The 26,175-nt window shown below is 35.8% G+C and overlaps 1 protein-coding gene across 1 annotated transcript; it reads right to left on the bottom strand.

Annotated features, from left to right (window-relative positions):
- Position 1: 1 nt before the first annotated feature.
- On the bottom strand, positions 2-26,175 carry CUNH10orf67 (chromosome unknown C10orf67 homolog). Its single transcript, XM_026064944.1, has 10 exons — positions 26,125-26,175; positions 25,626-25,765; positions 16,584-16,633; positions 15,812-15,920; positions 14,622-15,163; positions 13,135-13,255; positions 11,234-11,377; positions 10,277-10,351; positions 6,825-6,974; positions 2-96 (listed from the first exon to the last, which is right to left on the bottom strand). The coding sequence occupies exons 4-9, from the start codon at positions 15,818-15,820 to the stop codon at positions 6,864-6,866; spliced, it is 1,002 nt and encodes a 333-aa protein (XP_025920729.1). The 5' UTR covers positions 15,821-15,920; positions 16,584-16,633; positions 25,626-25,765; positions 26,125-26,175; the 3' UTR covers positions 2-96; positions 6,825-6,863.

Genomic DNA, 26,175 nt, shown 5'->3' with positions numbered 1-26,175 from the left:
AAAAATCTTATTGTGTAGTTTAAAAATCTCTTCTTTGAAATCCTCATTTCCTTTTTCAAGCATTTTTTTTTCATGGTCATCATCTTCAAAGGCAACCTGAAAGATTGCAATGCCTTGAATTTATAAGTAAGGACTCAAGGATTTAAATATGCTACACTGGTATAATATTATACAACACAGTATCATATAATTTCTGAATTCTATTACAGAGACATAATATGAATAGAAGAAAGTTGAGACTCTAAATAGGTTCTTGCTGGAAGAAAGGCTGCAGTACATTATATACAAAGACCATAACACATGGGGACATTTTATTGACAGGAATAATGCATATCATACTGTTTGTGTGCCCTCATCATTCAGGTCAATTTATTATGGAGGCTGTGTCCAGGAAGGCAGCTGGGGCCTATCCACCCACACTTCCCTCTGTGTTTATGAAGTGCTGTCCGTAACTAGGCAGGCAGGAGAGACTGTGGACAGGCAACACCAGGGGGTTGCAAAGTGCACGGCTAAGGAGGGGGGCTTGTTGCCTTTGTGCCATTTCTCAGTGACAGTGCTGCCAGTGTCATGAGGAGCACATCACATGTCAAAGCGGTGAAGTTTTCAGGCTGGGAGCCGCATGGAGTCCATCAGGCCTTCTGATACCAACACAGTTGGTTTTCTACTTGGTGTCGGAGCCACCCAGAGGCAATTCATATTCTGAACATTAACATGGCTTTGCATGCCTGTCACACATAGACCGTGCAGGGGTTTAATGCTATTGAAGACTACGGTTTAAATCTCTATGCAAACAGTGATTACCTTGTAAGAAGGTTCCAGGATAACATACAACAAAAGACTTTAAAGTTATAGTTTTAGTAAAGCAAACTCATTTACATTTTTATTATGCGTGTCCTTTGTTTAAATCTTGCCACGTCCATTATGGAAAAGACTTCTTATGCAACTGAAGCTTATTGGGACAGCTACTCTTTTTTTCTTGTTGGTTTCAAAGCTATTGAAAACATTTGAATATATTGTCTTATGGCTGTCTAGATTTTACTGCCACATATTTCTTTTAAAATTATAGAAAAGCTTTCAGAGCTGGCACGGATCTTTATAGTAATACCAGAATAATAACTAACTCCTGAAACCATTTAAAATATTAACACAAAAGAGAAAAGTCAGACAGCAATTACTTTGCTTACAAAAGAAAATTTAGGATATTACTTGCTTTGCCTGGTAAAAATATTAACTCCTTTCTAAAATTACCAGAAAATAAAAATGTTAAAGAACTTTGAAAATAAAATTCTGAGGTTTTCAAATAACATATAAACTTGAACTATAATATATTTATGAGTAAAATTTAGTCCCTAACTACTTTTTCCTTATAAAAGACATTTTTGATCTCTGACTTACCAGAACAAATTATCAATGTATCACATAGAGTTCTGGCCACAAAGCTTTCACTGATTTTATCAAAAATCATATAAAAAAAAGTCAAGTGCTTTGAAAAGTAATACATTGTATTAGTTTGTGGTTCCCCTTCCTTTACTGAAGGAACAGTAGTCGTTTACAATAAAACCAACCAACAGTAACAAAAATGCTACTTTGAATAGTACAAGTTTTTAAAAAATTCTATTTAAATACTTCAAAAACTATTTTAAATATTCTTTATGCACTAAGAGATTTTAAATTAAACTTCTCAGATAATTATTAGTTGCATGTTTTCATTAAAAACTTGTAGCAAATCCTGTAAACAGACTAGCATGCTTTAGGGAGATAAGTAGTGTTAATAATACAGTGCATGGAATATTTGAGTAATTGAGTTTCTGGTCTGGCAGTAGCCAACTCTAAACCATTACAAAACAAATTTAGAATTTCAAAAGACCTTTTAAGTAACTGTTACAGCTCTTAATAGGCTTAGGTATTTGTTCTTTTGCCCTGGCAGTATTTGAGCACCAACAGCTGATGATCAAAGAAACTGCCATTATCATAAACTAAAATAATTTTAATTAATCATATGAATTAATTTTAAATGGTATCTCAAATATAAATGTAGTCTTATCTTTTACTGTTTTAAGGAAACGATATGAAAAACACACCAGACGTTATTTTTTTCATAAATTTATACTTCGCAATTTACTTAGACAACCTTTAGCTCTAGCTCCACCATCTGTTAAAAACAAGAACTGCAAGTAATTAATTATTCAGTCTCCTGCTGCAATGAGGACACTCATTAGCAAAATGAACAAAGGGACAATTTTCTGTAGCTACAGTCATCTGTTACACTTTGAGTGGCAGGTTTTGTAGTAATGTTCTCTCTACCATCTGCCCACAGCGGTAGTGTTTGGCTTGCTTAAACCAGGGAACTTTAAATTGTAAGAAAACAGCTAGAGGTTGGAAGATGCGTAGAACCTGGCTTATAAAGGAGGTTTCAAAATTTCTCACCTTATCTGTTAACTCTCAAAGTTTTATTACTTACGTAAAATATGCATATTTTAGCTTTAATGAATTCTACTATACAGTTGCTAGAGTTAAGTATTGTGGACTCTTCAGATTACATTTCTAATAGAATACTAGATAAACATGGATACATAATTTTGAAATATAAACAAACTTAAACCAGATTCATCTACCTATAAGGAGAGCATTCTGGCCAAATAATCCTCTGAGTAAAGGCAAAAGTATATAGCCATTATTATGCAACTGAGAAATACACATTTCCCTTTGGTATCTGTCTATTTAGTACACACTCAAAATAATTAATCAGCTGTTTTAATAACAGCTGGGATTTCTGCAGTCTTACTGCACAGAAATATGATTCATTTTACTGATGCTTCATGATGATATCAAAAATGAAAATATTTGGCATATTTTAGTTGAAAAGATAAACTGAAGTTATTGTTTATTTATTGGGAATTTGCCCTGAAAACAAAATTCATGACTGAAAACCTGTCATCCAAATTATTATGCACCTTTCCCTTTCTAAGCTATACTTCAGGTATTTATGTCTACATTATTTATACCACAAGAGGGTGCAATTGTACAAGCTGTCATGAAAAACACTCATTTACAAATATAGCAGATTTGAGTTGTAAGGGAAAAATGTCTTTTTCATTTCTGTAAATTTGAACTTTATTGTTGAAAACATCATGTTTCCATAATGACTTTTCATTGATGTGTTTATAATTTTAATTCTTTCACACTGTATATGTATACATTTCAAAGATTTGCAGTTTAAGACAGAGCATGAAAATGTCTCGTAAGGCCACTGACAGAATACAAGCCATTACTTTTCAGCCAGTCACCCTATTATTGCATCTGTATCTTGAATTCAGCTAATGCATCTATTCCAAAAGGGCTTCCAGTCTTGAAGATTTTTAAAGATCAAGACACCATCATTCCTTTGATCTCATCAGTTATTCTCATATTTGGTTTCATCTTGTAGCCACTGCAAGCTGAATTCATTACATTATGATGAATTTCATTACGTTATCTGTGGAGGCCTTTTAAATGTAACACCAGCCAGGAAGGGACTACCAAGTTACCATTGGCCCAAAAGAGCTCCATCTGCCTTTGTAAGGCATGTCAGGTCTGGATAAAGATTTAAGATAGTATAGCTCTGGAGGGAGAATAGGCATTTCATTGCAATCTCTTTGACAGAGATTATAAGAGGTTTTCTCTTATAAGAGAAAACCTTGCTGCAGTGCCTCCTAGTTTTGCCCTAGATGTAGAGGATCTCATGCCCATATGTCTCTCTCTATCTGAGGTCTGAAACTACAGACTTTTAGGAGCTTCCCACCTTTCCGTGGGACACTGAGACTGGTTTTCCTCATCTGAAAGTGTGTATTCTCTCTAAACACTTAAATCCTGTTTTGGAGGTTAATAAATCAGAAAGTAATTGTTACCCCTGTGATATAAGTACATTATTCTGCCTCTTCCTATATATATATGACATCTTTTTTTTTAATTGCCCATGTGATTTTCACATTATTAACAATTCTACAATGTTCGCCTAATAGTGAGCTCATACAATTGCAGCCACTTCCTTTGCTCCCAACATTCTAAAACTATTTTATTGTCCTTGATATTGCTATTTATATTTCTTTCCTTGATATGTTGTCCATTTTATACCCTTCAAAAACTTCTAGATTATATTATTATTGCCATCATTTTTTTACATTTTTCCACATTTGTTTTATGTTGCTTTAATTTCTATTATTTGCTACTTTCATTTTGCCATGGAACCCAAATGGGATTTTAGTCAAAGTCGTCCTCTTTCTTGATGATGGGATCACGGCTTTTTGGTCACATAATAAAATTATTCTTAGAGAATTCAGCTTTTTCATTCATATTTTGGGGTTCAAATTTTCAGCCTCAGTCAGTTTCCCTCACTAATGTGAATCAAGCTTTTGAAATATTGCATGTATGTGCATACAAAATCATTCACAAATATGCTCACATACATATGGTAGAAGTTATTCATTTATCATTCCTTGGAAAACCACTATCTTCTAGTCCAGCAATAAATTACAAGGCACAAAAAAGCATTCTCTTATGCTCTTTTAAAAGTTTTTGACAGAAAAATCTCAAATATGAAACAATATATTTCAGAAACAAAATTTTCAAATGCAGCATCTCTGTCTTCACATGAGATGAAGGAGTGTTTAAAGAATTACTCATCCTCTTCTCTAGCATGCCATTTGTAATAGATCCTCACCAGGAGTTTTGCTAGCGAAAATACAGGATTACAAGATTCTTAATGTACAGTTATCAGTAATTTAAAAAAAACCCCTGTTCTTTGACATTGAATACCACTCCTCTCAAGTTTTTTGAAAAATTTTTAGTTACTTCAACTTTTCTAAAAAGGTGTTTTAGTCAAAGATATCAACATTCCAGCTATGCATGTAGTTCTATCAGATTTCAGTAATGCCCCTTACAATGCATTTCTTGATGTGAGTATGATATATGAGCATTTCCCGTCCCCCTAGCTTGTTAACTCCTAGGATTAGTATATAGTCAATTAAAATTTTTCTTTTGTCCACATCCTCTGCCATTTCAAACTAATGTAATTTGTTCACAACATCGGAAGTTGGAATTTACCTTCTCAGCTTACGTTTTTAGTGAGAGTCTCCAAGTATGATTTTTTTTTTATTAAGTAGAACTCATTATTTTAGATGCAATGTATGCATATATCAATTTATCATATATCTGGCTCCAAAATGACCACCAGCTGACAACCTGGGCATCTTTACAGTGGGTTTCACTGCACAGTATACACATGTGATTTGGTTAAGAGGCATATAGTCCAAAATCTGGATCCAAATCCTTGATGAAGCACTAAACAATTCTGCATTACAAGCACTAAAAATCTCCAACTGCTTGAACTTGTACCCGTAAAAGCTGCAAGACAGTTAAAGTACTGCTGCAGAACTATTTGAGCCCTGGTAACAATGAGAGGCTTAGCACCTAATTTCCAGTGGAAGTTATAAAAACTTCTTTACTATATGCTTTCCGATCCACTTAAGTGCTCTAAAAGTAGAAAGCAAAGCAGCCTCACTGGGTCTTATCCAAATGAAGCAAAAGAGAAACAAGTCACACCAGTGTTGACTGTTGTAGCTGTGGACTGTTAAAAGAAAGAGTAACTATCACTTTCTTCTGTACTCAAGAACAGACTGACATGGCTTAAATATCTAATTCTGGAAGAGGTTGCATAGCTATGAATTCCAACTGGAAAGAGATACCTAGTTTCCTCAGGGAATACACCTTAGACCCCACCTTTCTTCTTCACAGGCCATACTGTCTACCTCAGGTAGCTGCCTCCACAGTTAGGTGGCTTTTTCGGATCTCATTAACACTATTTATCTCAATGGTGTGTAGGGAGCTTAGGAACAATGTATGAGAGAAAAGGTGATCCTGTGTTAGGCTTAGCAAGAGCCTCTTTAGTACCTACGACTGCTTTACCAGCCTGAAACATATGTGAAGTTTTCAAAAAGTATTATAGCTTTCTCACATTTCAGTGAACTGGAGATGAATATCGTTAATTTGGTTGGGAAAAGGATTTGTTTATGTTATAGAAGGGATAATAATTACATGTACATATGTGACTGAACTCTGTGTTTCCCATTTGAAAGTTAGAGACTGAATACATAAAACTGAACAGGTAAGCCATTATAACTAGCTATTTATGTCTCTATTTGAGTGGGTAAAAAGACTTATAACCATAAACAGCCTTTTGTGTTTATGAATGGTTGCACCTAAGTAATTACCATATTCAATAAACTCCTATTGCAGGAGTTTAAAAAATTAAACATGAAAGGTTTTAGTCTTCGTTTGGATATTTGAATAGCTGATTTAAATGATATTAACACAATTCTGAAGAAAAAAATGAAGACATTTATTTTAGAAGAAGTTATTTCGAGACAGTGGGAACAAAGAGACACATGGGAAGAAGTAATGTAAGTACTTCTGTAAGTACTAGTAAAACAAAGGTAGACTTTTCTAAAACTGAGAAGTTCATGTATGGAATAAAGATAGCACTGAGAGCAGTATTTTATCAAAGAGGATTAAAAAAAAAGAAATTAGATATAGAAAAAATAGTATAACAATCAGCTCCTGGCCAGACTATCACTTGATGTAAATTGGTGTGACGTCAATAGAGTAACATAATTTATTTTAAACAAAATACCTACCTATCAATTACAAGGGAAATTCCAAAAAGCTTTCTAGTATTTTTTCAGCCAAATGTTTCCTATAAATATATAATAAGACTAGAAATACACTTTGTTGAATGTGTTCAAAGATCACATTTGGATAATGAGTTTATGAACTTTTTTAAAACATACCCTTTTACCCTTTCCTTTTTCTTGATACTCATGCAATTTTCATTCCAGATCTTCAGTTCTGGACTGTTCCTCACACAGCTTGTTACATAAAAGCCTCAAAAATTCTGCTGACGGAGACTCCGTGTTTTCTTCATTTATGCTGTAATACTTCTAATATGGGAAAAAATTCTCCAGTAAGACGCCAGCATAAATCAGGCAACCGTTTTTTCTAAAGTTACAGAATGCTTTTGTAATTCAAAGACATTATTGATGCATATTTTACATTCCAGAGTTCTGTTCTAGTAGCAAATATAAAATTTGAACATACCTGACTACATTTCAAGTATTTAAGCCAGAAGTTTATTATATCTAATATATAATCTATAATACTAGAGAATTCAAACATTCAGCAAAGGATTTGGAGGCATTGTATATTTTACATATTTTAAAGCATTTTACGAATTTATTTAAAACATTTAAGAATAAATAAAATGAGGGGAATATACATCATAAGTACAGAATAGCAAGATAAACTATTAAAATGTTGACTTTTGCATTACTGACATTTATTTTTGCATCTTATTGATTGCACTAGTAAAGTTTTAAAATTGCATTAAAGGATTAAAAAAAGAGTGTCTACAATGGATTATTTATTTCCTGTGCCATCAAAAGACAAAGATAAGCACCTTCAAAGAAAAAGAGCATATGCTGCCTCCCATTGAATATACAAAGATGTCTCTCCAAGATCGTGTATTGCCAASAGCCAGCCATTAGGAAACACTAAACTTAAAAGTGCGTACAAACACTTCCTTCAGGAGTATCTAGGCATCTAATTCAATGTATTTTCCAAAGTTAGGCGATACATAATACTGCTCAACTTTCTAAAAATATTAATGCTAGCATTAATACCAGCTTTCTCTTGTGAAATACACTAACGCTTGTAGTATCCTTCTAGGAACTGAGAGAACCGTGGCCGAAGTCTTTCCTCATCCACAGTGGATTCAAACTCAGTTCTCCTTGTTTCTTAGAGCACCCTACCTACAAAGATACATACACGGCTGGGATGGGGCCAGGCTCTACCTCTGTTGCTGAAGACGGATCATTGTGCACAAAAATTCAAGCTTAATGCAAGATTTTCCAAAAGGAAAGCAAACCAGAGGGAACCTGACCCTGCAACTCCCCGGTGCAAACACTGCTGTTACCCCCTCCATGGAATCTCTGTGCGTTTTTTACTACAGAGTGATTATATGAACTGGATTAGAGAAACAGAACTTTTGACACACAGTTAAGCTTGCATTATTGCAGATGGTCTATGTAGCAGTTCCTTGAACATATGTAGACATCTACATTTTAGTTAGTTACACTTTGCTTTTTTAATAGTCTGTAGAGATTTAGTTCATAAAGTCAGAGGAGTCTAGAGCACAACTCAATTTACCCTTAAGTAGGCATCTAAAACTGATCAGATGAATTGTGCCCTAAAAAATACTTATTTCTCTCCATTGACTGTCAAGAAAGCAAGGCCAGCTCTGCTACATCATAAACATGTCTACATTATTGATCAAATGTTCCAGGAGACAAATGTCACTCTCTTCATTTTTCTCAGAAGTGATTATTTCCCCCAAAGAGTCACTATAAGATTTTGAGAGGGGACATTGTTTAAAAGAGCACTATATTGTATGAACTATTTAAGAAAAACTAACTCTGATTGAAATTACTATCTTGAAGTCATTGCTAGCAAGATTTCACAATTCTCATGGAAATTACTATTTTATACTTGGGTTTGTAGCAGAATTTCTTTCTTCAAGTGATGGCGCTACATGTCATTTAGGAATAAAAAAGAACAAAATCAAAAAATAAACATCTCCTTTCTGTAAAGTGTTAACAAATTTGGTCATTTCTTTTTTYGCAGGACCTATCCTTTTGTTCACTGCTAAAACCTAGCTTTTGCCTCTTGGGTCCCCAGTTCTACCCTTCATCCACTCTAAACTATGCAACATTGTTGAAATGCGTATCATCTTCTGTCACTTGCTCAGTGTTTGCAGTGTTCTGATCTCCTTTCACATCTTAAATTCCTCACTCTCATGGTTCCTCACACCTTTTTTTCTGTGAATCTTTCTTCTTTGCTTCACATTACTCTATTCCGTTCTCTGAACCATCCATATGGTAAATGATGATTTGACTCATAGAACTATACCTGTTTTCCTGTCCCTTCACATGTCTAGAAGATGTTCCATTCTCTAATAACACATACTTTTTTCTTTTCCTTCCAGGCTGCTTTTCATTTAATTTATATGATTTTCTGTAAGTTGTATTGTACAGTAGATGCTGCTAATATACGGTGCACACTTCTCACTATACACATAGACTTGACTATGCTATGTATAAACAACAGGAGAACAACTATAGGTAAATATTGCCAGCTTTAACTATCCATATAAGTGGTTTAAATATTGTCACCTTTAATTATCCATGTAAGTGTTTTTTTTTTAACTACTGACTTTGTTTTMTACAGAAGTACAAACTTGCGTGTTCTATTTGTATGCAGAGGAAGAAAGATAAAATTTACGCTCCATGCTTTCTAATTTGAATTATTTTACTGTTAAAATTACATCCTGTAATCTGGTGATATGAAAGTTTGTGGCATGGTCCCTAGAGGGCAGTATAAAGTCACTTACAGCAGACGTGAATGGTCATCATTCAGTAGCCTGAGAATTCACTTACAAAATGTATCCAGACATTTTCATTTTTTTAAATTGAATCGAACAATATTTTTTGTGATTACCATATTCCTGCTTCCTAGGAGACCCAGCACAGACTATGGCCAGTTTTCATAGCAACATAATGACTACAAAGTGGAGGATTACTCCTCCACATTTTTTATTGGAGCAGACTATATTCTTATATGAAGACAACTTCAAACACCTTTTACAGCTGTCTATCTTTACCATGAATTAAAGCAAGTTCACCTTCCTAGTAGCCAGTAGTCCCAGAAGATCCCTTCATTTGCTCTGACTTCTTTCTACAACCCCCAATAACATGCAAAAATAAGTGTTAACTGTGTATCTGGGTCTAATCCTATATTGCTTGATAATTTTGTGGTCAATTATTTTTCAGTAGTCAAGAAATGCAAAAATGTGCCATTTCTACCTTCTTCCAGTGATACCTGCTAAGATACCTGCTAAGACCTGCTATTATTCATGCTATAATAACCATGATGTTGCTCATCTAAGACTATGCTTCAGTATGTCAAACCGCATACTTTACTAGTAGAGGGGAAAAAACAGTGCTTGTAAAAAAATTATATTTTGTGCTGTTTTCTATTAAAAATGGTTTGAATGCTTAGTCTTCATGAAAAAATTCAAACACATTCTTCTCCAGATTTTGAAGTGCAAAGCTGATCTCTCTAATTGGTTCATAACATATATTATTATGTATATCAGCAGTCTACTACCACATTATTAGTTAAAACCCACCTCAGTATTTGATTTGAGAACAGCCAGCGCATCACATAATTGTTGTTGGTAGCTCTGTTGAATTCGGGCTTCTTTCTGCAATTCAATTTGTAAAAAATTACTGAGAATTTTGATGTGCAATAAAAGGACAGAAGCAATTACAAAAAAAAAATTGTTTCTTCTTTTTCGTTAAAGATTAAATGCTAACCAAACTCTTAAATTTGAAAAAAAAAAAAAAAACTAAGCTAATGTTCCTTTTCCTATCACTTTTTCTGCTGACAACATTCTTCAACCTCTTTTTGGATTTTACCCAAATAATCATCTCTATCTCTTCTCTACAAAAAGTGGATTCCAAACTGCTTTAAATACAAGCATTTATTTAACAAGGGCTGTCTCAGATGTTTAAAATAGGAATTCATGTATCAATTTTTAAAACTTTTGTTTTCTTATATGATCATCTCAGAAGCTTGTAACTGAATTTGATTCTTTACTCATACATTCCTCCTTCCTAGTGATTGCTCACTGTATACTTGCAACATGATTACCCAGGAGCATTCATGCCAGTGCATGTGTTTTGATTTATTACCTAAAAATCACTGCATATATATTTTCAAAGAAATACATGGGAAAAGAGCTGTAAATAATTTAAACACACACAAGAAAGCATGMTAAATTTCTTGCATATTAAAATATTACAAAATATTTATTAGAAGTAATCACACTACAATTTAAGATGTTTTTCTAGACAGGTTGTTAATATGAGAGTACAATATAATCCATGTTTTATTAATTGCAAGACACTTTGGACAGTCACTTTTATATCTGCATTAGCACTTTATTTCCTTATTGCTATTACTTCTGTGGATTACTTTTCATCATGTACAATATTACATCAATCTGCACAAGGAGGGTATATGAATGAGAACTTGGTACCTAGTGAAAATTAACATATAAGTGATCAAGAATTTTTCTTTTTACCCGTTTATGAAAAACTTCAATGTCTCTCAGTCTGTCATTTACATATTTACAGAGATTTGAAGTCTGCTCTTCAATTTTCTCTTCATACTGTGCTTGAACGACTGTTTTGTAGGTAAGCAAATCTTGCTGGAGGGAATGGATGAACTAAAGAAAATCAAAATCCTGTTATTATTCACATACTAGAGAATATTTTTCTATACAAAATAAGTTAGGCAAAAGTAAAATATGACTACATCTATTACTCTGTTCAAGACATTGATGACTAGAATCATTTGCCTAAACACAAGCATCTAATGTATTTCTATGCCCTGTGGTATCTTCTTTGGTCTACAACTATCACTTCAGAAGGACAAAAGTCTCGATAGCTGTCAGAGCTTCTAGCTCTATATCCAAGCTTTGGACACCTCAGGATGTCAATATGGGATTCAATTTGCAGAATATGACACCTAAATTTGGGGATCTACATCTGAACTAGGTGAATAAGTTTCTTTTACAGTCAATGAAGTCAGCGGGACTTGATTCTGTTGCTCATGCATACGTGGTGTAGTGTCATAAGATATGAGATATGAAACACATCTTATGCAGGGCTGGCAGACATGACACAGAACCTAAAGAAAACCTGTGCCTCTCTGAAACAGGAGACAGCGGCCAGGTGGTATATCTTGGGACATCTCAAATTGCACTAGRTGCTTATCTGTAGGACAATTGAATCTAGAGGGAGATTCTTCTCACATCTGTATTTGATCAGCTGAATCAGTTCTCCATATTCCACTGACAACAAAGACAAGTTTACACTGAATATAGGGGCAGTTTGGACACCCTGCTCAGATACCTGCATGAGACACTGAAGTGTAGGTGTCTTAATCCGTGAACTGATTCTCAGCCCAAATAACAAATTTGACTGTTAAACAAAGTATTGGGCAGCCTTCTATAATGAAGGTGAAAGATATTGTATCAGAATGTTCTCTAATGAAATTAGATAGTAGTTATATGAAGAAAACTGTAATGGTTTTTGTAAAACAAAACATAAATTATAAAAATGTGCCAAAACAGATATATAAAGTAGTCGCAGAGGTATCAATGACATATTTGTAAGCATCACTCCATTGTATCACGTCTGTGGATGATAAAAATTAAAACTAAAATTAAGGAAACTGTAACTCATGAAATAGAAGATCTGAATACATAATATTAAACATACTTTTCAAGAGTCCCAGTAAGAGGGAAGGAAACATAATGAGAACCGACTCTGGATTTAAAGATACTTTGTATCCAGATGTATAGCATATTCGCTGTCAAATTAAAAACCAACACCCCCCAAAACCTTCAACACTGGATATTTGATATTTGGGTTCAGTATTTGACAGTTAGAAAATATTTTTCAATAAAAATATTTAGTTTTCTCAAAACCTCTCATTTGGGAAAGAAGAAGAAAGAAGACCACCCGTTTGGGTCTTCTTTCTAATTTGCTTTTGAATATGACATTTTCAAAATAGAAGCACCAAACTATTAGCTAGATTCACAACTGATATTAGGTGAGATATCAGTGGAACTGATAGGCCCACATTTATTTCCAGACTCTTAGCCACTATTAGACAGGTTTAAGTCTTTAGAATTTTCACTTACATTTATGTTTTCTGTACATTAAACAATGTTAACCACTACGTAGTGTTCTCTGACTCAGGCAGCCAGGTAATCCAGTCTCTAATTCATCTATCAAGAATTGTTTATTATTCTACTTTTGAAAACAGAAATTTATATAATTTAGCTGAAACAGCCAAATGAAGACAGAAGAAGAGCTAAAACAGATTCCCTAAGAAATACACAAAACAGAGATGACTGACAAAACTACATGTTCTATAGTGTGATGAAAACCTTCTTATGATACTTTCCTAATTTACCTCCATTAAAGCTTGTGTAGCAATAGTTAGCTCCTTTAGTTCTGGTATTTCTTTGATATCTGTTTGAGTAGCATGATCTGTGCTGTAATACCCTATTTTTAAGTCATCTGAAATGCAAGGCCTGCAAAAACAGTCAGATTTGAAAAATATTTGAAATTTTAGTATTGTATTAATCATTTAAGTTAATCTTTTATTAATAATGGAAATTCAGAGGTAAAGTTATCCTTTCACTTAAATGATTTTTTTTTTTAGATAAAGGTGAATCTAAAAGAGTGGAATGAACACATTTAGAGTTCATTTTTCTTGGGCTATGTTTGCTTCCTGAAGGCAGCTGTTTTCAGTCAAATACTGAATAAAAACTAAAACATCAAACCACACTGACAGTATGCTAAAGAACATAAAAGAGAATGCTAAGAAAATAATGTGTTTTGTCAGTAAATAGATTCTTTTCAATGTTGTGTAGCGAAATAAATCAGTCAGAAATCCTGGATTTTGGATTGGGTTAGGAGCTGGATTTTCTATTCCACTGATACATTTGATATTTTTATATTATTATCATACTCTAAAATACACTTATGAATGTTACATTTTAATAAACACAGAACTTTAATAATACACTTTATTAAACTCAGAAAATATTTTTCTGAGTTTTAGAATGTTAAAACCAATATTTTGACAGTGTCAAAATTCCTTTCTGTTAGAAATGAACATTCTTGCCCTGGTCTACTTGACCTGTCTACTGGACAAATTGGTTAAAATAATAGCATTTGATCACAGGTGTTCTGAAAACCTCTTTATTTTGTGAACAATCAGGTACATTCCAAGTACTACTACTTATCAATGCATTAATGACCATCAATTTGTATTATCATTTCACAGTTTGCATTAAAGGAGAGGAAATGTGAAATCCATCACTGAAGCAGTTGCAATCTCAGCTGTAAGTAGGTTACACCGTAAGCTGTACAATACAGTCAAAACACGTGAATTACCTATGGGTAGGTTAACTGTAATTCAGTGCACAAGTAGATTACTTTAAATCAAAACTACAAGTAGGTTCTTCCAAAATAGGAAAGAAAAATATATAATAAATTACAGTCTGATCCTTGCTAGTCCATGGAAGAGCAGCAAAAATACAGAGAACATTATTAAATAGGTTACATAAGTATTTAGTTGAAACTTCAGAGTATAATCGCTCAAGGAAAGTTATGGAAAGCAAAATTTAGGACACGGCCGGTTTCAGGGTTCAGGCACCGCAAGACAAAGTTGTCCTAATGACTCGTATCACTAGGGGCCAACCGAAAAACTGCCCTCCGACCGAGTCACTGTAAAAACAGGGGGCATCTTCACGGAAGGCTCCCGTACGCACGGGAACCAGGGGTCGGGCGGCGACTCGCCATCGCCGCGGGCGGCTGCGGCGCAGCCGGGCCCAGACCCCGCCGAGGGGCCCCGCCGCCCGCCTCGGCTCGCCTCGGCGCCCGCGGCCTCACCGGCGCTGGGGCTCCAGCTCCTCCAGGCAGCAGGGCAGCGCCAGCAGCTCCCACGTCTCCGGGGCCAGGCGGGGCGCCCACGACCCCGGGGCGGGGCTGCCGGCCCCGTCACGGAGGTCGCTCATGGCGGCGCCGCCGCCTCCCCACACGACGCCGCGCCCAGAGCCGTAGCAACCGGAGCCCCGCCCCAGGGCTGCGCACAATGCTAGTGGGAGGAGAGAAGATGATGCCATTTCCGGCAGCAAGAGAGAGGAAATGGCGCAGCTGCCATTAACTGTTGCGACACCTTTGCTGCGTAGCCGTTGGTGTCGCATTCGGCGGCTAGCCGCGGTGGGGGCGGGGTGGCAGCGTTGCTGCTGCTTCGCCCGCCGCACCTTCCCCCAAGGGATACCCACAGCTTCCACATAGGCAGCCACCTCACCGTCTGCGCTTCGGCACACCCGCTCCAGGGTGCATACACCGTCAGYGCCTCTCCCCGGCAGCAGCCACCAGCTCCCAGCAACAAAGCTTCCTTCACCAGTTTTCAACACGCTCCCACGAACCTCAGAAAAAAACCAAAACATTCCTGTTTCACCGTAGAAAACCTCAGCTCATAAAGCCAATTAATTCAACTCGCATCCTATTTCCTGAACGACATTGTTTTTGCTGTATTTCTCATTTTCTTCCCCTCAACTGTTACTCCACAGGTACCTCCCCTTCATTTTTTTTCTCATTCAAAATACATTAATCTAGTGACATCTTTTCCCCATTTTCAGCCAACCTCTCTTTCAAGAGTCTTTGGCTAATTTAAAACAAATGCTTCCCACTTAAAGGGCCAGTGCTATTACTTTGAAAATATAAAGGATTAGACCCCCTTTGTATCATACACTGGAGAGTAAATATCTGAGGGGATTTCATGTGCTATGCAGGATTATTGTCAGGTCAAGAAACATCTTCCCTACCTCATGCATAATCGAGGGAATACTAAATATAATATAGCACCCAAATGCAATGATTCTAGCCACACTTTGATCATCCTGAACTTTATCTGCTTCACCCTCCTCTAGTCTGTTTGAAAATAGATATGAGAAATTGAGATAGCATTTTTAAGCTACAAAGAAGGAGAAGAAAATGAGGAGGAATGCTGGAGAAGTCAAAGGTTTTGGTTGCAACTTAGGTGCTGGAGGAAGAAGAGGAAAAAAACCCCTTACCTGGCTCATGACTGTAGGCTAGCAGGTGTTGTCAAACAAAGCCATTCTGGGTAGCATATTTGCTTTCATTGTAATACCGAATATATGTTTTCACATTCTAGTTTTTAAACTGTGGAGAGTCAATAGCAGGCAGTGTGAGACAAATGATAAAAAAGAAATGCATTTTTTAATATTTACTCATAATTCTCCCTTGATAGAAGTACATCAGAGAGTATTAATCTGTGTTTGAATACAGTATTTGATTTGTAGTGATCTTTGATCTCAATAATTACATTTACACTAAGAATCATCTCAACTTTGCTTGAATTCCAATTACCCATGGAAAAAAAGGTAAGCATTTAAGAACAAGCATCAATATCACATAACTCTATAAATATAGGAGCAAAATAATGGCTTATTTAATGGAAACAAGAAAGACTTTTATACAGGAAGGATGCTACTACTGAAACTGTATTTTGCTAAGATTACCAGCTATGTCTGTTCAATGTGATATACAATCATTATGGACCTGAAGTGGTTACAGATTTAGTTTCCTTTGTGCTAAATAATAAATCACCATTGATAATGTTTTGAGTCATTAGTATAGCTAAGACTGTTAAAAGTTCTGTCAATCCAAAAAGCTGTCAGGGATTCATATGGCTCATAGAAAAAATGTGCCTCTAGTTTTCAAGAATGAAAATAATTTTATTAATTGCACTTTTTTGCAATCTCTAGACACYATTTAATTTAATTTAATCTAATCCACAGAAGACATAGGGAAAGAGATACAAACCGCCAAATTAAATGTAAACTGCTAGTTTTGTTCTCGTTCTTGAATTCAAGCTGAAATGAGATAAACAGTTACCTCTTTATATTAGTGAAATGGTGAAATGTAATTGGTAAGAAATTTAAGTGAGATATGTTACAGAACATAAGTCACCAGTTACTACATGCACAAATGTTACTCAATTCAATGCAAAAAGGGGAATTACATTTTTAAGTCACATGCGCTGAATAATAGTTTTAACCGACAGTTTTAACTCAGACATCTAAGTCATTTTCTTTTAGTTTAGAAAAGTGACGGGTAATCGAGTGAAAAGCAGAAATTGTTACTTTGTTTACAAAGACCATTTGTGAAATCTGTGGTACTTTGGGGATGCCTTCCAACAATAATAATGTATAGAAGTGTGCATTTTGTTTTGGTGGAAAAGKGATTTGCCATTGGAAACAGAAAAAAAATGTATTAACATAGATGATGGCATGACATGTGGCAAAAACTGCCAAAAAATTACATCAGTGTTTTATGATGCATGGAATCAGACTAGGGGAGGTTAAGGGAATTGTTAATCCCATATATCGTTTGAATACAAAATCCATTAGGGGATCCAGGCCGCTGACCGTAATTTTCACATTTGCTTATGAACATTGAAAATTCAATGATTTCCTTATACTTCATACTGTCTTGGGTATTATCTTATTTGTGATTAGGGCCTGGTCTTACTATTCTAAGTAGTATGTTTATGTTAAGTAGCTTGATGCTTCACAGCTAATTACCTACTGCAGTGATAATAATCTTGTTTATTTAGAAACAACTTTGTTGTCTTGTCTGGGCAAGGTCAGCTATCTTTTAAGACTATAATCAAAAGTTATTTGTTGTCTTCATTCATCAAGTTCCCTAAAATGGATGGTATGGTATTTTAACCTAGTTAAGAACTACTGAAAACAGGGCACTGGAATGGTACTGGTGACAAATCTTAAATAACATTATTATGGCATAACAAAATACTGGTTTTGACTTTGGAAAATGAGGTTAGTTTTAATCTTTGAAAACTAGATCCCACCAGCCTCTAATCTGTGTGCTGTCTCTCAAGAAGTGTTGCTCTTCTGCTAGTTGGCCAGGGTTTCTCCTTTCTAGGAGGATAATGCTGTGGTTTCACATGTCAGAGACTGGGCCTTTCCACCAGCACCACTGTTTCTCACCATTGCTCCTCAGTGAGTTTAGATGAATTTGACCCCTTAGGAACAGATGTTTGCAGCCGCACATAGCATCTTTTTTAACAAGATACCCTTCTATTAGTTAGCTAAAATAAAGCATTTAGAGTGCATTCTGTTAGAATGGAACAGCAAAGCTTTTGTGTTTGTTCATAGTGAAAGCACAGTCCATCTCTCTAGTCTGGAAATGATCAGATTCAGTGTTACAATTGAATTGGCAATACACAGTATAGCTCCTCTCCCCTTCCAGCTACCTCAGTTTTTTTGCTTCAGAGTTTAATTATGATAATTTTACATATTCTGCATCCTTTGACTGAAGTCATCAAGAGTTAATTAATTTCTGACTGAGTCTCCAAGGTAACCTGGTTCATACACTAAGAGTTCTTGATAATTTATTCTTGCAAACCAAAATCTCTCTCTTAGTTCTGTATTCCAGAGAAACAAGAAATTTGGTTAGGTCACAAAAGGTCACAGTACAACTATGACAACAAGTATGACAATGAAAATAATACAGGTATTTCCTGTTTTTCCTCATTATCTGAGGCATTTTGTTTGCAGACCTAAGAGAAATACAATAAATCCATTTTATTCTTGCTGGTCTTGTTGGAAAAAAGTGAACAGATTTTCAGGCACACAGTTCCTTCTGCAGGTCTGATAAAGCAGCAATAAACTTCAAGCGAAATATAAGACGACAACTGCTCTTTGTTTAAACTAATTGCATTAATCCATTGGACAATTTGGAAGAAAAAGTGTAGTAGCACTTTCAGAAGAGAGACTTTTTTGCAGGGGAAGAAAATGACAGATCATAGCTGTCTGGGAAACAAAATTGTTTCCACTTGTGGAACAAAGAAGTAGCAGGAGTAGGATGAGATTTTAGTGTAAAGTAAGATCAAAGTCTTTACTGAAATACTGCCCTGCTGTTATTGTTAGATCGTAATGGTCCTCACATTCATAGGCCATCCTTATTTCACCATACAGCTAGTAGTATTTTATTATTAGGATCCTTTCATAAAATTATTTGCAATTATGTCATAGCTGAAAGCCAAGCATGTGAGTCAATACTATATTTATTCATTGGCTATTTGCATCCATTTCTTTTTGGCTAGCACTGTCATTTAACTTAAATAGGTCTTCTCACTCCCTAATATTTATTCTGTGATGTATTTATAGAGATCACTCACATCCCTTCTCAACCTTTATTAGATTAAGCAAGCCAAGAACATTTAGTCTTCTCTTGTTAGATAGTCCCAGTCCAATCTCCAGYACTCTGATGATTTGAATTTGCCTTTGCACTACTTCCAGTCAAAATTCAACATCCTTAAACCATGTTGACCAGAAATACATACAGTATTCCAGATGAAGATGCATTCTCACCTGCTATATTCTATGATCCTAGTTGTCCTTTTGAAAGCTTCATCACATTAGAAGCTATAGTAATTCCACAACTGAATAGCACATGTGGGTCTTTCTCCTGATGATTTCCCACAGATGATTTCTGCCAAGAGCAGAAGTATTTGCCTGTCACTAGGCAGATCATTTTCCATTTTTTACTGTTAAATTTCATCTAATCACCAAAGCCATTCCATCTCTAGCCTTCAAATATTTCCTGTATGATGTTTCAAAAACTTTCTTTATAATAAAAATGCTGTTCAACTTTGAGTCATTAGTGAAGTCATTAGCACACTAAGTGACAAGGTAACTAATGAAAATGTTAAACAAAGTCAGTCTCATGACTGATCTGTGAAGAATTCCACTAGCAAGTTTCTTTCAGCCTAATGATTCCTTTACATTATCTCCAGTTGCTTCTCCTCTAGCCTGTCCCATGACCACCTTTTAATTGCTATTCTAATCCCTATATTCATTAGTTTAATAATATCCATATTATGTAGGATCAGAAACTTTATTTAGGTCCAGCTAGATTAGATGTATTAAATTTCCATCAGATTCAGAGGGACATGAACAAAAATTCTGTCCAGTGGAAAGGCCCAGGTTTGATATAGTAATCTGATTCTATCTGGGATTATTACTCTGAATTACTAAATACTTAAAGCTTAATTTTCATAAAATTGTGCCTGTATGTAAATCACAATTTAAAGAATGTTTAAATTTTCATATAATGTGGATATTATAATTCTTACTAGAGCTTCTTTATAACAATTTTAATATTTCAATTGCACTCGAATAAGTATAGAAACGCTCAAATAGCTAATATACTACTTTTTAAATTTCTATTGATACTCAAAGCATTAGGAATGCTGCTTTGTATTTCAGGCTGACTAGACTAAGTTAAGATTACATTTTGATTGGTGTTTTTGGTATAAATACACTAACTGGAGTGTAGTTGCTYCTGACTTTTTCCAGTGCAAATGATACTGGATTTGGGCTCATTGTTATGAATGCTCTTTTAAACTGTCTCTTACAAAATCAGGCTTTTGAAAATGTCAAATCAGAAAAATAATTCTGTATTGTACATTTAGGTATGGAAAAAACTAGCTTAGGAAAGGTTTAAGTACTTACACAGACAGAATAAGACATTAATAAGATGAATTGATGTCATCCTTCCTCTCTAATGGCTCTACCTGTGTTATTTTTTCTCATTAGACAGGGAAGTTAAATAGCTGCGATCTGACTCTGCAATAACAGTGAGCTCTATGCTATGTAGATGAGAACAGATCAGGCTTTTATTGTGATGATGTTCTTTCCCTGAATTCCAGGTCTAGAACATGACTCGCTGGGCTGGTTATGTAAAAACGTAACCACAGTCCTTTCCCACAGGAAGGACTAAGCAGTGGAATAACAAAGCTGATCTTTGTAGTGCATGTTTTCAGTTGTGGAATAGCCTATAATTACATAAGTGTGGTTTTGTGCTACAATCATCTGTGTAAAGTGCTGATACCTCCTTTGCTGCTTACTGATGGAAGGAAGGAAGGGAGAGCTGTGCATTGCAAAGTTTTTGAGGATAAAGGGGTAACACTTTATTTTGAATCATTCTCAATTTCCAAAGCCTTTCTGTTGCAAGGCCACACATGGAAATGCTGACTACCTGGTACCTCACTGAAGTATTTCTTCACTTCAGGGGTAGGCAGTCTTGCACCTTTTTTCTAATGCAGTTATTTTACWCTTACAGTTTTTATCAAGATTAATCTATTAATAATATTTCCTGTAATTGTGTATAGTGATTTCCTACTTCTGGTATTGCTATATTGCCCACTTCCTCTACTTCCTTCATAATTTGTCCATGTCAGAACTCTGTTCTGCTGTTGTATTAGCCAGAATATCTACTTTAACCATAAATTTGCCACTAACATAAAAGGGAGAGAAAGTAACTATTTCATTTTCTATAACTAGATAATAAAATATAAGCATTGCAAACACCAGTTTTATAAATTGTAGAAGATAACCCCTTCTAAATTTCACACACATTATAAAGCTTGTTTACATCATACTATTACCACTACTTTCTCTCAGAGGAAGTACGTTGTTGACCCCTTTTTATGGTAGCATCTCAAAGCCCTTTTCACAATGACCACCACAAAAACAGTCTACACTTGTCTCTAAGTAGAAATGAGCCTTAACCTGAGTCATAGCTCTCATTCAGAGGCTCACTTATCCAGGAGTGGCAACCCTGAGATGTGAACTAAGGTCTATATTTATCACCAGCAGCCCCTTTTCCATGAAGTCTTGCCACATGATATCATAGTGTGGATTATGTCTCTAATGACTACTGCAGCCATACAGTGATTATTATTTTAACATGACACAATAGCAGAAGCTAAACAGAAAATTGTGAGGCAAAACTCTGAGACACATCCCGTTTTATACATTGCATTCTTACCTCAGAAGTAAGCGCTGATAAACTCTCTCTCCTTTTTATGTTAGTTAATAGTACATTTAGAGTTGAACAAAGTACTCTAGCTGAATACCAGTGCTTGAGCCATCACAAAGTTGGCATCATAGGAGAGGAAACAAGAGACTGGGAATAGGAAAGAGCAGAACTGGTTCTTTTGGCCATGCTGTTGACTCATCCCATCTTTACAAGTTCAGTTAACCGTATCCTGAATTAAGTTACCTGTAACTTGGTAACCTTATGAAAGGAATGATATGATATGATCATCTGCAGGCAACAGAGGATCAAAACTGACAATTCAGGAAGTTCCTTCTAGTCCCAGCTCGTAAATATTTCTTTCCTGCTTTGGAAGATCCTTTATATACACCTATGTAAGTATAGAAATACATGTACATTTCTATTTTCTATTAGTTTTAAAATTTGGTCCTAGATACACAGCTTCAAAATATTAATAAAGATAAACATTTAATTATCCAATGATGTACAAAGAACTATAAATTCATCAAATACTTCAACCAGAAGTATATTTGGCTGAAGAACTGTTGTTAGATAGCATAAAAAAAAAAGCTGTGGAAATGCTTATTAATAGTGTCATTCAATGTATCATGTAAGCCAAGTTCTCCTCCCTTCTTCACTAATAAATGTTCCAGCTGATGTAATTAACTTGTTCCCTCTGTGTCAATCATGTATCCACTACACGTTAAAATTAAAAGTAGTTCCACTCTCAGCCATCCAGCTTTACGTCAGTGAATACCACTGTTGTTCTGCAGCTGTTTTTATGACTGTAGTTTGCCTTCTGAACAATCTGAAAAATGCCTGGAATGTGCAGTGTAACCAGTGGTAACTATTATGTCAGGAGAAACTTTAACTACAAGAGCTGTTTACTCTTTATCATTACAGAGATTGTTTAAGGTCTGTTTAAGCTCCACTATACTGAATGAAGCAGAAGCCCCGGAACATTAACCTACGGAAGACAGTGCAAGGCATCTTCATACTGTGCCCTCATTTTACAAACCCTTCTAGTGCCTGTGTGGCCACAACGCTCAGGCTGAAGTGACAAAAGTGGCAAATGTAGGAATATTCTGGAAGCAGTCAGTCTGTGTGTCAGGTTTTATCCAGGCCCCACAAATGACATGTAAAGCAAAGTCTGCTCTTTCCCTGGAATCAACAGCTTCTCCATATGCAGCTCAGAGAAACAGCAAAAAAACATCTTCTTGTAGCAAGGGCACCAGTGGCATAACCATGTGCCCCTTCTTTTTATAGATACCTTTGCCTTGAAGAAATTCACATTCTTCCCTGGAATTTCTTTTTCACGAGAACTATGTTCACAGCAATTGATCATTCTATTCTATTGCCCCCCTCTTCCTCAGCCAATGACACTGGAGCAAACCATGGATTAGGATATTATTAATGTAGATGTCACATCTAAGGAAATGATTCTTTACGTATGTGCAGAGCCTTGATAACTCCTACTACGAAAGCTGAAAACTAGGCATGAAATGCTTGTGCCACAGAGGTCCAAAGGAATTTTTGTCATTGATTTCAAGAGATATTGGATTCCACCCAGGCCAACTATGTTAGTTATGACTAACTCTATGTGCTCATTAATGGAAAATGTTGGCCATGTTACATTGACAGTATTTAATAACACAGGTGAAACACACCAAAATGAACTTCTCTTTCCACTTACCTGACATAGGAGGGAATAAATGTTAAAAGTAATTAACACTAAGATAGTATTATAAATGTTTCTGTTACGTCTCACAGTTACCTAGTAACAGACTTTGATCATATTTTAATTTTATTAGCAAGCTTACTACATGTATTTTAAGTGAAAATACAGGAGTGGCATTATTTACATCTGTTTATAGATGAAAAGAGAATAAAAGAACAATATATCTGCAAACATTACCAAAAACTGCTGGCATATTTATCATTTACTTCGGGATACTACTTGGATTTTTGTTCAGTGATAAACAAGCTTTCTGTCCAGAATATGCTGAATGATAATTTTTTGAAATAGATAACTGCCAATTGCTGCCCATGTAGATTCTGAGAAGCAGAACATCAGAATACTAACATGATGAGAATTTGGGCATACATAACAACTCTGTTTCTTTCCAAAAATGAAGCACTACAAATGTAGCACGTCATTGTAACAATCAGAATTAAACAGCTTGCCATCCATTAATGTACCGCTGCCCCAAATAACCAATAGTTTTGGAGAGGCAGAACAGTCATYATCAGGAGTTTCTGTAACATCCTAGAATGAAGAAAATTTCAGTACTGAGTATTCAAAATGCAGCACTCATTTGTAACAAAAATGCTCTTATTCTAATGGGTCCATTTCTTATTCTCCAACAGAATGAGGGGAATCTCTCTCTCTCCCTCCCTCCATCTCTGTGTCTCTCCCTCTGTCTCTCCCTCCCCCCCCAGAAACATACAGATACATTTTTAAACTAAAAAAAAGTAGGCAAAAGGGCTGCTTGGGATGAAGTTATGTACATCTCCATACAATATACATTGATCTATGCACAATGAACAAAACCACAACATCTATTGGCACATTTTAAACCCTTTAAGGAGAGGCAACTTTTAGTGATTTTACATTAGGTCAACTATGAACATATTAGAAAGTATTTTAACTCAGAAATTTACCTTGAAAATTTTGATTGAAAACTATACAGGAATTTTTCTTTTGCTCCAACTCTTCACTTCAAGGAGGAAAGCTTTTCAATTTACCACCATTTGATCTGTATATTATTCCTCTCTAAGCACTGATTTGTCCAAAAATAAAGACTCAGCAACTAATCTCACAAGCTATATTTAAAACACAAGTTCTGAACATTCTGAAATATGAGAGTCATTCTGTAATTTCAGAGCTGTAATACCTTATCCCCTTGTAATAGGTTGCCAGAAATGCTCCTGGCTTACACATATCATCATTCATTCTGAGATATCAACTTTCTGGACATGACAGGTAAGTCAGAATATTTGGACTTAGATTCATACCTGATATTCCTCTTACATTTCAACTTCTTAGGCAGTAATTGTGGAAATATATTGATTCTGTAATTTTTTATTAAAAGGTTCCCAATGCATGGAATTATCTGCAATGTTTTATCCAAAACAAAAAATAAGGTGGATGTGAAAACTGTTCTCTTAAATACCACTGTTTTTAGCACCAAGAATTTCAGCATTTTTCCTTCAACCTAAAAGTCAGTCACAGATCAGATCACATTTTTTGTATAAAGAGGAGAATGAAATGCTATATTGTATTGCTGGTAGCCCTGGAATCAGCTGCAATGATTGAGATAGGAAATAGTTCCCTGCATATGGATCCAAAAGACAACTAAACTCTAAAGAAACAATTATTTTTGACATGGTAGTGTTTTGCAAATGATCCTTGTAGTTAATCATTTTATTTTTAATTAGTGTAAAAGAGGAACAAGGGGCACAAAATTGTCAGAATATCCAAATTTAAAGTTTTTTAAAGTTCTGCAAGCTACTTGGATTACTAAAGCTTTTCATAAGACATTTGAGTCTATGGGATGGAATCCAGAAAAATAAAGTATCACTTTGAAATCACGTTTATCAATATCTGCTTTTCATTTTGGTAGGAATATGTCTGTTAACATTTGATCATAGTGTAAGCTGGTATTTCTTGGTCAGCATTCCTGTCAGAACATAATCAAGTCCAGTGTGTATAGACAGCGTTGTCATTCATGGACAAAGGCTTAGATATGAGTTTATTTATAACACAGCTAAGACTAAAAGACACAGCTTAATTTTAAGACACTACAGGCATTGACCAACCAATTACAAATGATCTTTTTGAGACCTATATTTTAAAAGTTTTCTCTCCTGTTATTATTTGATGATTTATACCATACTTTTTATGTATGTATGCACTATGTTTTCCTAAGTAGGATTACGGGTGGACAAATAGCAGCTTATCCAGCAAGCATCAAAAAACTACTGAATGCATATTTCTACCTCAGCTGCAAACTCCGGACCATGGAGCAGATTATGCATAGGCAGGAGCATCAGTCCTTTTCAATAGTAACGTGGATACAAGGTAGCATCAGTCAGTTGCAGTTAGAACACCTCCAGTAATGCATTCTTGATGGTCAGTTCTAAAAATCAAAGTGCTTGGCTGAATAAATTATCTTGTGAGACACTGTTTTTGCTACTTCTGAAACATTTTCCAGGTAAGCCTCTGAGGACAGCGGATGCCGCATTCTTGTCCTTAAAGTCTTCCCAGTACTCTGTCAGAGCCCATCACTGCCGTCCAACACCCAGCCCGCCCCCAGCGCAGAGGCGCCGCCGTCTCTCCCCGCGGCGAGCCGGGCTCCCGCCGAGGCCCCTGTCCGCAGGCCCTTTCCCGCGCCTCGCCTCGGCACCCGGCCTGAACCGGGCCGAAAAGCCCCCCGCCGCCGCCTCTGCGCCGCTACACGCGAGGGGACAGGCCGCGACTACGTATCTAGCTACGCACCACGATCCAGCGGGCACCAACGGCCGTCCGCCGGGACGGCCCGCCATGCCG

Source organism: Apteryx rowi, unplaced genomic scaffold, assembly GCF_003343035.1.
Source record: "Apteryx rowi isolate R43461 unplaced genomic scaffold, aptRow1 scaffold_222, whole genome shotgun sequence".
In the NCBI taxonomy this organism is placed as follows: Eukaryota; Metazoa; Chordata; class Aves; order Apterygiformes; family Apterygidae; genus Apteryx; species Apteryx rowi.
The sequence above is the reverse complement of the archived record's forward strand: the minus strand, read 5'-3'. Positions and strand labels throughout refer to the sequence as shown.